Here is a 10,046-nt window from a genome sequence, read left to right as displayed (position 1 = left end):
TCTCACTGAGGCCTTCTCAGATTGGCTGGACTATGAAAGCAGTTATCAATGGACTGATACTAGGCACGAAGGATATCAGGGGACGGCCCTTTTGTGGGCCCAGGTCTTGTGGACTGACCTTTGTGAGGGGAGGGATAGTTCAGTGGTATGAGCATTGGCCTGCTGAACCCAGCGTTGTGAGTTCAATCCCTGCGGGAGCCATTTGGGGATTTAGTTGGGGATTGGCCCTGCTTTGAGCAGGGAGATTGGACTAGATGACCTCCTAAGGTCCCTTCCAACCATAATAATCTATGATTTGTGGGCCTAGTGCCAGGCCCTATCTGGGTGGGCCAGCACTCTGGTGGCCTGGGCTAACTGGGTGGGCCAGAGTGGTCTGCTGCAGCCACTAGGGGGAATATTCAGAGGGTAAATGGGAGGGGAATGAGGGGAGGTTTCCTGAGCACATGCCTCATTCATGGGCATAGAAATGCTATGCTTCTACTTGCCCTAAGTCAGTGGGAGCAGTTGTGCAGTACCTCACTACCCTACACAGAATGGCTCCCTAGCAGAGACCACAGCCTAGTGTTCTGGGTGAGGCTATAGCATAGAAGGGGCTATGTTGCAGGCTGATTCCCCACTCTGGCACTCCAAGTGCAGAAGGTGGGGGCCTGCAAGGAATCTAAAAACTAATACTGGCCACTCCAGGCTTGTACTAAACTCCCAAGGGTACAGCTTCTCTCTGACCTGGGCTTGGTAAATGCTGCCACCACCCAAATGCAAAAAAAAACCCTTTCACCCAGGAAGGAGCACTTGGGAATTCCTCCCTGTGGGGTACCCTCAAGCCCTTTCACCCCCACTCCAGGGAAGAGCTGAGAAGAAAACAAAGGAAATTAGCTGTGTCATAAACAGATAGTTAAGGGTTAATGTCTCTTTTACCTGTAAAGGGTTAACAAACAGGGACCCAAACACCTGACCAGAGGACCAATCAGGAAACAAGATACTTTCAAATCTAGGTGGAGGGAAGCCTTTGTTTGTGGGTTCTGGGTTTGTGCGTTGTTCTCTCTGGGTCCTGGACGGAACTAGAGGTGCAACCAGGTTTCTGCCAATCTCCCTGCTACAGTCTCTTATCTATTCAGAATAGTTGGTAAGTAAAAAGGCGGGTATAGTCTTATAACTTGTTTTTCTTATTTGCAGATATGTACTTGCTGGAAGTAGCTTAAATTGTGTTTCTGCTGGAGAAAGCTTCTTTCTATTGTCTATAAGCTATAAAAACCCTGTATATTTACCATATTGATTACTGAGACAATTTTTATGTTTTTCCTTCTTTATTAAAGTTTTCCTCTTTTTTTTTAATCTAATTGATTTTTTTGGTTATCTTTTGTAAGACTCCAGGGAAGGGAGTCTGCACTCGCCAGGGAATTGGTGGGAGAAAGGAAAGGGAGGAGGGAAGAAAAACCTGCTCTCTGCGTTTTTCTCTGTATCTCTCTCCGGGGAAGGAGGGAGGGGGAAGGGAACATTCCTCTCAGGTGATGATTCAAGGAGTTGAATCACGGTGGTCTTCTAGTGTACCCAGGGCGGGAAAGAGCTGGGAGGAAGAAAGGAGGGGGGAGGGAAATGGTTTATTCCCCTTTGTTGTGAGACTCAAGGACTCTGGGTCTTGGGGGCCCCAGGAAAGGGTTTGGGGGGACCAGAGGGTATCAGGCCTTGGAATTCCTGATTGGTGGCAGCGCTACAGAATCTAAGCTGGTAATTACGCTTAGAGGACTTTAGGCTAGTACCCATATGCTGGACGCTAAGGTCCAGAGTTGGGAATTATACTATGACAAGCTGTTCTCACCAACTAATCAAACAGCATAGGCACAAACCTCTTAGAACACAGCAATCTAAATCCTGTTCTTTAAAAAGGTAAATTGTATTAAAAATAAAAAAGAAAGAAAATACATCTGGAACTTAGGCTTTTGCTAGATTTTAAAAGAGCAATTCCAAAAATTAAGCACCCAGAATAGCTTTCTTGGGGATTCAGCTTAAAGGTTACAAGCAAACAAAAGCATCTGAGGTTAGCACAGAGGAGATCCACGAGACAAAATAAAGAAATAAACCTGATCGCGTTTATCTAAACATTCCCTGTCCCAGTGATTCCTTCCAGGTATGGAAAATAAGTTTTCATACCAGGTTCAAGCCTTACACAGCATTCCTGCTTCTCCATGTCCCTGCAGCCCAGAGAGAACAACTGACAAAGGGAAAGTTTCTTTCCCAATTTTAAAAAGCTCTACCGTCCCATTGGCTCTTTTGGTCAGGTGGCCACTTTTTTTTCTTACCTGGGGGACATTTTAACCCTTTACAGGTAAAGCAAGTAGAGAACAGCCACCAAGAGGGATATTACAGCTAACTGGCTGGCTGGGTGTCCATCAAAGTGAGCTTCCCCTGCCTCCCGCCTTATTTATCACACAGAGGCGGGAGCATCTCCCTGGCGGTGGGTGGCACTTAGCCGATTTCAGCTCTGCTTCCGTTGCTTCCGTCAGTACCAAGGGAGTGCGATCGACTAGGATTGCTGGTCTGGAATGAGCGTGACCATCAATAGCCATGTTCTGTTCACACCTGTGTGCAGTATGGCAGAGAGGGACGCTCCCCGAACTCCAAGCCGACAATCCCCCAGCCACAAATGGCAGGTAGCCCCACCCCAGGAACTCCCACGGCTGCTAGTCCAAAGCCAGCCCCTGCAGAGCTGCCCAAAGGGGTACGTAGGGCAGGTCTGCACTTGAAACCCAGCCGCTGTGGCATTCAGCGAGGACATTGCTGCACCGCGGGTGGAGCGTCTCCCATCAGTGTGGTTACACCACCTCCGCGAGCGGCCTGAGCTGTGTGTGTGGAGACACCCTCCCGCCCACATAGCACTGTCCACCCCAGAGGCTAGGCTGGGAGGACCAATTAGAAAACTCAGTTCCTGGTGTGGGGTTCAGGAATCGCTCGGCCCAAGCTGCTGGAGAAATCCTCTGTATTCAGCCAGGCAGCTCCAACTCCCTCTGCCTCACAGGAGGAGGCTCCGGCACCCCCTCCCCAGCCTGCTGGCCTGGGAGGCTAACCCAACCCAGTGACAGGTACAGGTCCCCACTGCACCTGATAGCTAAACTCAACTGCACGGGGAAACTGGAGCGACCCCTGGCCCTGGATGGAGACACGAGCCCCTCGCTCTGACACCACCTGCCAGAGCGCCCAGCAGGAGGGGAGGGTCCCAGCTTCCTATCAGCCCAAACTGAGCAGCAGAACATTGTCCTGATCAGGTACTGGGAGCCAGTGACTCGTTCGCTTGGGCACTGGCATCCTCACGCTCTCAGCTGGCCCCAGAATCAGAGTAAAACAGGTCCTGTGGAGCAGCTCATATGAACCTCCTGTGCAGAGAGCCCTGCCAGCATGAGCCCTCTCGCCCTGCAGCTCTCTCCTGTCAGCCCTGGCCCGGCCCATGGAGCTTCCTCCCTCCCGTGTGCGTTCATGGGTAATGCATAGTTCCATACGTGGCTCCAGCATGGCTGCTGTCAAGGGCTGTGCTGTTCCGTACGACCACGGCTGTGCTGGCAGTTTTGTATTGTTCCAAGTCAGGCCCCTGGCACGGCAGCACCTTGTCTTTGGAGATTGGCTAACGGCTACTGGAGCTTCACCCCCATCTCACTAATCACGTGGAGGAAGCTGCATGTGGTGCAGGAAGCTGGCCTGGTCCAGCCTGGCCCTGTGTCCTTTGTGTGTGTGACTGAGAGAGGGTAGGGGAGAGTTTGCCGTGTTCTTTGGAGAACAGTGCTAGTGTCTAGTTCCCAGCCCAGAAGCCAGAGGGGCTGCACCATGGTGGGGAGGTCAAGGAGCTGCCTGGCATGGACGCTCCACCTGGTGTCAGGGGGGAGGCGCTAGGCAGAGACGTTACAGGGGAGAGGTGCTCAATTATTGGCCTGATGTCCTTGGCAGCCAGCTGTAGCCAGGCAGAGAGCGGCTCTAACCCCACGGACTGCCGGTCAGGAGCCGAGCTGCACTGGAAACAGAATGGTTCTCCTCAGCCTTGCCAGCCCCTTCTTCGTGGGCAGGTCTCCAGGAAGCCAGAGCAGCCTTGACCGTAGCTCTCGCTCTCGCTCCAGCCCTGTGGCTCTGTCATAGTGTTGAGCCCGGGCTCTGGTCTCCATACGCTTAGGGCTGCCCCGGTACCCCTGCAGCAGCTGCCATCTCAGTTGGCTCTCTGCAGGTGTTTCTAGGCCCTCACCTGCCATTCGCTGGCTCCCTGCAGCCCGCTTTGTCTCACAGACTCTTTCAGCAGGAAGTTTGAAACCAGCTCCCTGACCACCTGGCTCTGCTGCACTCTGGGTGCTGAGCTGCCCTGATCTCACTCGCCATGGCCCTGGAACTGGCACAGCCCCGGCGTTGGGAGTCCAGCCTTTCCGCTCTGCTGGGCATAGGGGGGTTAGCGCTTGCCCAGCTTTCAGCCTGGCTAAATGGTACAAATCCAACCAATGGCAGGGCTGTTGCATTAGAACAGTGGGTTTATTGAGGGCACAGGAACGGCTGACGGCGCGGTCACTGGAATGACCTGACCCAGGGCTCCTGTCGCGTGGCCAGGGGGCATCTCACCAGGGAAGAACTTTGCCTTCCCAGTTCACAAAGGCCCCGTTGTCCTTCTTGGAGAGTGTTGGAAGCACATTCAGGATCCCTTCGACACTCATGTCCACCGTCAGTGGAGCCTGCAGGGGGCAAAGGAGAGTGAGGGGGAGAAGCCTGCCCTGGGCTGGCCCAGGACACCAGCGGCCGGGCCAGGATCTGGAAAAGGATCTCAGTAATCCCATTCTGCCTTCGCTGGCAGTGAACGGAGAAGGCAGGTCCCAAGCCAGTGTTTACAATAGAAAATGGGTGAAAAGGGCTGCACCCCTGAGAGACAACCTAAGCCCCAATGGATACAGACGACCAGCTCCTGCCCTGTCCAGCTCCGCAAGGCAGCAGCTCTGCAGGGTTTGTTGTGCAATGCTGAGCGCTGACGGAACCATGGGACCGGCAGCCCTGGGAAGCAACGCCCAGGACGCAGCACTGAATCCCCAGGGAGCTGGGTCCTGACGACCGCCTTGCTGGGATGAGAGCCCCTGAGAGGTGTCATCAATATGGGGTGGGGGTGATAAGGGAACAGGCTCCAGTGTAACCATTCCCCCTACGATGAACTTCTGCCCTTTACATGTGGCTACGACTGACCTCTCCCACTCAGCACCTACCTGGTGGGGGGTTGAGCTCCCCATGTCAGTCTGCACCCAGCCAGGATGGACAGCAATGCTCAGGATCCCGTCTCCCTCATACCCCAAGGACTGGCACTTGGTGAGCATGTTCAGAGCAGCCTGTGGGCGAGACACCATGAGCAGAGACAGCAGCATGTGAGGAGAGCAGGGACCCACCTCCAGGAGAAAGGTGAGCAAGGGGGACAGCTGATGCAAGCTGCAGTGTGTGATTCTCTCCTTGGGGATGATCAGCATGTTACTGAGTCGCCACCTCTCACTGCAATGGGCCCACGTGCAGGACCCAGAGTCCTGTTCCAAGGCTTGGGCTCTGGGGTCAGGTGACCAAGCATCATGTGACCCGGAGGCCGTGCTTCCCACAAGAGACAGCAGAGTGAGATTGGCCTGAATGCTGGCCTGGCAGGTCAAACCTGGGGGATAAACCACGGGCAAGAATAGGGTGACCAGACAGCAAATGTGAAAAAGACCCAAAAATCAGGACTGTCCCTATAAAATTGGGATATCTGGTCACCCTAGGCAAGAAAGATTTTTCTTTCCCCTTTGCTGTAGAGGAACATGGGCCGAGCATGAACTGGTGCCCCGTTGGGCATGCCTCCTACCTTGCTGCACCGATAAGAGACAGCGTGCCCCAACTGCCAAGCAAAGAGATTTGTGATGGAGCCGCACTCACTGGACATGTTGACAATGGCCGCCTTGCTGCAGCTCAGCCCTGGTTGGGGGCTCCCCTGGGCAGCCTTCTTCAGCAAGGGCAGGAACGCCTGGGCAATGGGGAGAAAAGAGCACCCCCAGGTCAGCTTAGGAGAAAGGACCCACATTCCTCTCTTCACCAGCAGACTCTGATTTGAATTGAAGTGGGTCCAGCTGTTGCCCAGAGGTGTCACAGGCTGGCCCCCTCGGCCTGCTGCTCCTGGGCCATGCTCTCCCCCTGCCCTCCAACTTGTTCAGGCTCAGTCTTGTTTTAAAGGCTGATTTCTAGGAGTTGGGTAATCCCATTCTGCCCTCACTGGCAGTGAACGGGAGAGCCCGGTCCCAGGCCAGTGTTTACAATAGAAGGTGGGTGAATAGGGCTGCACCTCTGAGAGACAACCTAAGCCCCAGTGGAGACAGCATGAGGTCAATGGAAGAATTCTGCCTTGGCCCTAGCTACCACCTGTCGGAGCAGTGGATTTATTACAGCAACGGAAGAACTCTTTTGCCACCGCTGTCGTATTTCTAGTGTAGATACAGCCGATCATATGCTGTTTCCCCACCTTAGAACTCTCAAAGGGGTCATGAGGTTCCTACATGGGGGGTCATGGGCCTCCACCCCAAATCCCACTTTACATCCAGTATTTATAATGGTGTTAAATATATAAAATGTGTTTTTAATGTACAAGGGAGGGTCACACCCAGAGACTTGTAGTGTGAAGGGGTCACCAGTACAAATGTTTGAGAGCCCCTGCTCTAGATCTGTGCTAGACAGAGGCCTCGACTCACTGACATGGAAGTATTTCCTCTCTAACACGCTGAGCTGTACTTACAGCACACTGCAGAAATCGGTTAGGAAAGTCAAATACCAGCAGCTTTGGCCTAACTCGCGGGGGTAGCTCTAGGTATTTTGCCACACTTAGCACAGCAGGGAGGTCCCGGGTCCCGCGGATTTGATGGCACGCCTGCAGGAGGTCCACCGAAGCCGCAGGACCAGCGGACCCTCTACAGGCATGCCGCCGAAGAGCAGAGCGCCTCCGTGGCTTGCCACCCCAGGAACGCGCTTGGTGTGCTGGTGCCTGGAGTCGCCCCTGCTAACTCGGGTTCCATCTGAGTGAATGGGAGTTTTAGCGCGGAGGTATTAAGAGCCCGGCTAGGTCAATACAATTGGCTTCTTCAAATCCTACACCCAGTATAAGAGTAGCAGCAAAAACTTGTGGGCGTATTCAGTATAAAACAAAGCACCTATGATCAGAGCTAAGACAGCCTCATCAGTAAGTGCCTTGTCCAATACCTGTCCCTGCAGAAGCCTGGGCTGCTGGGGGAGAGGAAAGTACCTCGTACCTAGATGCAAACACACACTTCAGCGACAACTTATCACAGTGTAAGGTTGGGATTTAGGTGCCCAACTCTCATTCACTGTCAACGTGATTTGTGTGCTCAACTCCTTTAACCACCTTTGAAAAACCCAGCCCTGGTGCACAGAGATAGAGCAGGCCAGTTCAGCAACAGCACAGCATTCTCTACCTGGCCTTCCATAAAGTTTTGCAACCCCGATGTGGCCCTTGGGCCAAAAAGGTTTGCCCATCCCTGCTCTCAGGAGATGGCCTCTCCTGCAGGAGCTGAACTCTTGGCTTAGACCCCACTGGGGCAGCGTTAGGTCCTCTGGGTCCATTTCTCTGGTGATTACTGTCTCATAATGCACCTGACACGTACACTGTGATGAATGCCAAACCCCAGCCCCCAAACACACACACACACACCAGGTTGGCTCATTGATCCAGGAACCAGTGCCCTGGGGGGAAGGAAGAAGTTCTGGCCTATGCAAAGTCAAACCCCAGTGCAGCCAGCGACCTGCCCTTTGTTGGGGCCCCTACCTGGCTCACCAGCAGGGGCCCTGTCACATTGGTTGCATACACCAGGGACATGTCCTCCGGTGTCTCAGACTCTAGTGTGCTCGGCCTCACTATCCCAGCATTGTTTATCAACAGATTCAGCCCCGAGCTTTTCAGATGCTCCTCAACTCTGGTTGCTGCCGCCTTGATGCTGGCTGGGTCAGTAGCTTCTATAAAGACAGAGCAGGGGGTTCAGAGTAGGGTGAGCAGACAGCAAATGTAAAAATCAGGACAGGGGGCGGGGGATAATAGGAGCCCATATAAGAAAAAGACCCATAAATTGGGACTGTCCCTATAAAATTGGGACATCTGGTCACCCTAGTTCAGAGGTGTGGTTCCTCCACCCTGTCGCTAACCCCTCTCCCGGAGACCCGAAGCCCAGGCTACTCTACAGAGCCATGCTAACAACTCGGGAGCTCATAAACACAGCTAGCCAGAACTGGGTCGTGCCATGGCATGGGCAGGACGGATAGCATCAAAGCCAGAGAGTGAAATCAGGGGGACCAGGAGTTAGCTGGGCGAGTGTAAAGCAGTGAGGCAGTGAGAGTGGTAATGGGGCGGGGGGAGGGCGTATTGGACCAACAGGATATTCCCAGGGGTGAGCAGGGTTGGAAATCTGCCATCAGAGCTCTGGCAGGCTCACCCTCACCCAGCTTTCATCATCCCATGAGAACACCCTTCAGGGGAGAGCGCCCTGATGGCACAGTTGTTTGGCAGCATTTGAAACATGTCGATTTTTCCTATTAAAAAGTGTTTGCAGCATTTTTTTTTAATTGGAACCATCAGGAGCATTTTCGGGTTACTGAAAAAGCTGGTTCAACAAAAGAGCTTGATAGTCATTTTGATACGTCAGCGAAAACATCGGACAAGCCAGGAGGGGCTCAGGACGGAGAGGACGGGCGGGTCTCAGAGGCATGTGGGCTGCGGGAAAGGGGGGATGAGCCTGGGGGCGATAGGCTGGGTCCCCGCGGGGCTGTCACTGCAGGTAGGGGATCACATGGGGCGTGACAGGCTGGGCCCCCACGGGGATGTCAGTGAGAGGTGGAACCCTGGCATCACGTGAGGGGCAGGGATCACATGAGGGCTGACAGGGTGGATCCTGGGGGGGGAGGGTTGTTGAAAGGTGGGGATTAGGCGAGGGGTCTGAGAATGGGTGTCAGTGGGGGGCTGGGCAGATGGGGTCACAAGAGGGGTGATAGGCTGAGCCCCTTCAAGGGAGGGTTGCCAAGTTTGTTGTGAGGTATTCCTGGAGGTTTCATCACATGACAATCATTAATTAAACATACATTTTTAATTCCTGGAGAATCCAGGACAGTTTTGAATGGTTGTTAACCCTAATTCAGGGGGTTTATTACTGAAGGAGGGGAGGGATAGCTCAGTGGTTTGAGCATTGGCCTACTAAACCCAGAATTGTGAGCTCAAGCCTTGAAGGAGCCATTTGGGGGTTGGTCCTGCTTTGAGCAACAGGTTGGACTAGATGATCTCCTGAGGTCCCTTCCAACACTAATAATCTATGATTTTCACCCTGAGCACTGCTGTGACCCTATGCATGAAGTCACTGTGCCACTCCCTCAGATTTGGCCCTGTTCCCCCTAACCTCAGTCATGTGAGCAGCACTCCAAACATCAGCAGGATAAGCAGCTGGTCCCAGCAGATCAAAGGCATGACCAGACCAGTCACTTTATGGCTACTGCCTGAGCCAGGGGTGCTCCCCCATAAATCTGGGCCCTGGCTATTGGCCTAGTTTGTTAATCTGGCCCTAGCAGGATCCCTAGGCTGGGATTGGTTCCCTGTTCATGAAACTGATTCCTTGATTCCAAAACTTAAACTACCTGAAGGAGGGTTCCAAAGAAGATAGATCTAGACTGTTCTCAATGGTAGCCAATGACAGAACAAGGAGCAATGGTCTCAAGTTGCAGCGAGGGAGGTTTAGGTTGGATACTAGGCAACACTATTTTGCTAGGAGGGAGGTGAAGCACTGGAATGGGTTACCGAGGGCGGTGGTGGGATCTTCTTCCTTAGAGGTTTTTAAGATCCAGCTTGACAAAGCCCTGGCTGGGATGATTTTGTTAGGAACTGGTCTGCTTTGAGCAGGGGGTTGGACTAGATGACCTCCTGAGGCCTCTTCCAACCCTGATATTCTTTGATTCTATGAGTCTATGAAAGGAAATCTGTTTCCAAGAGAGCGAGGCCTGTTCAGACCCAAACCAGCCAGGCTCATACATGGCAC

The 10,046-nt window shown here is 53.3% G+C and overlaps 1 protein-coding gene across 1 annotated transcript; it reads right to left on the bottom strand.

Annotated features, from left to right (window-relative positions):
• Nucleotides 1-4,479: 4,479 nt before the first annotated feature.
• On the bottom strand, nt 4,480-7,983 carry LOC115660465 (C-factor-like). Its single transcript, XM_030581934.1, has 4 exons — nt 7,799-7,983; nt 5,834-5,992; nt 5,217-5,336; nt 4,480-4,697 (listed from the first exon to the last, which is right to left on the bottom strand). Exons 1-4 carry the CDS (start codon nt 7,847-7,849, stop codon nt 4,584-4,586), a joined length of 444 nt encoding a protein of 147 aa, XP_030437794.1. The 5' UTR covers nt 7,850-7,983; the 3' UTR covers nt 4,480-4,583.
• Nucleotides 7,984-10,046: the final 2,063 nt, after the last annotated feature.

This window comes from Gopherus evgoodei, chromosome 12 (assembly GCF_007399415.2).
Source record: "Gopherus evgoodei ecotype Sinaloan lineage chromosome 12, rGopEvg1_v1.p, whole genome shotgun sequence".
In the NCBI taxonomy this organism is placed as follows: Eukaryota; Metazoa; Chordata; order Testudines; family Testudinidae; genus Gopherus; species Gopherus evgoodei.
Note: the sequence above shows the minus strand (reverse complement) of the source record. Positions and strands in the feature narration are given on the sequence as shown.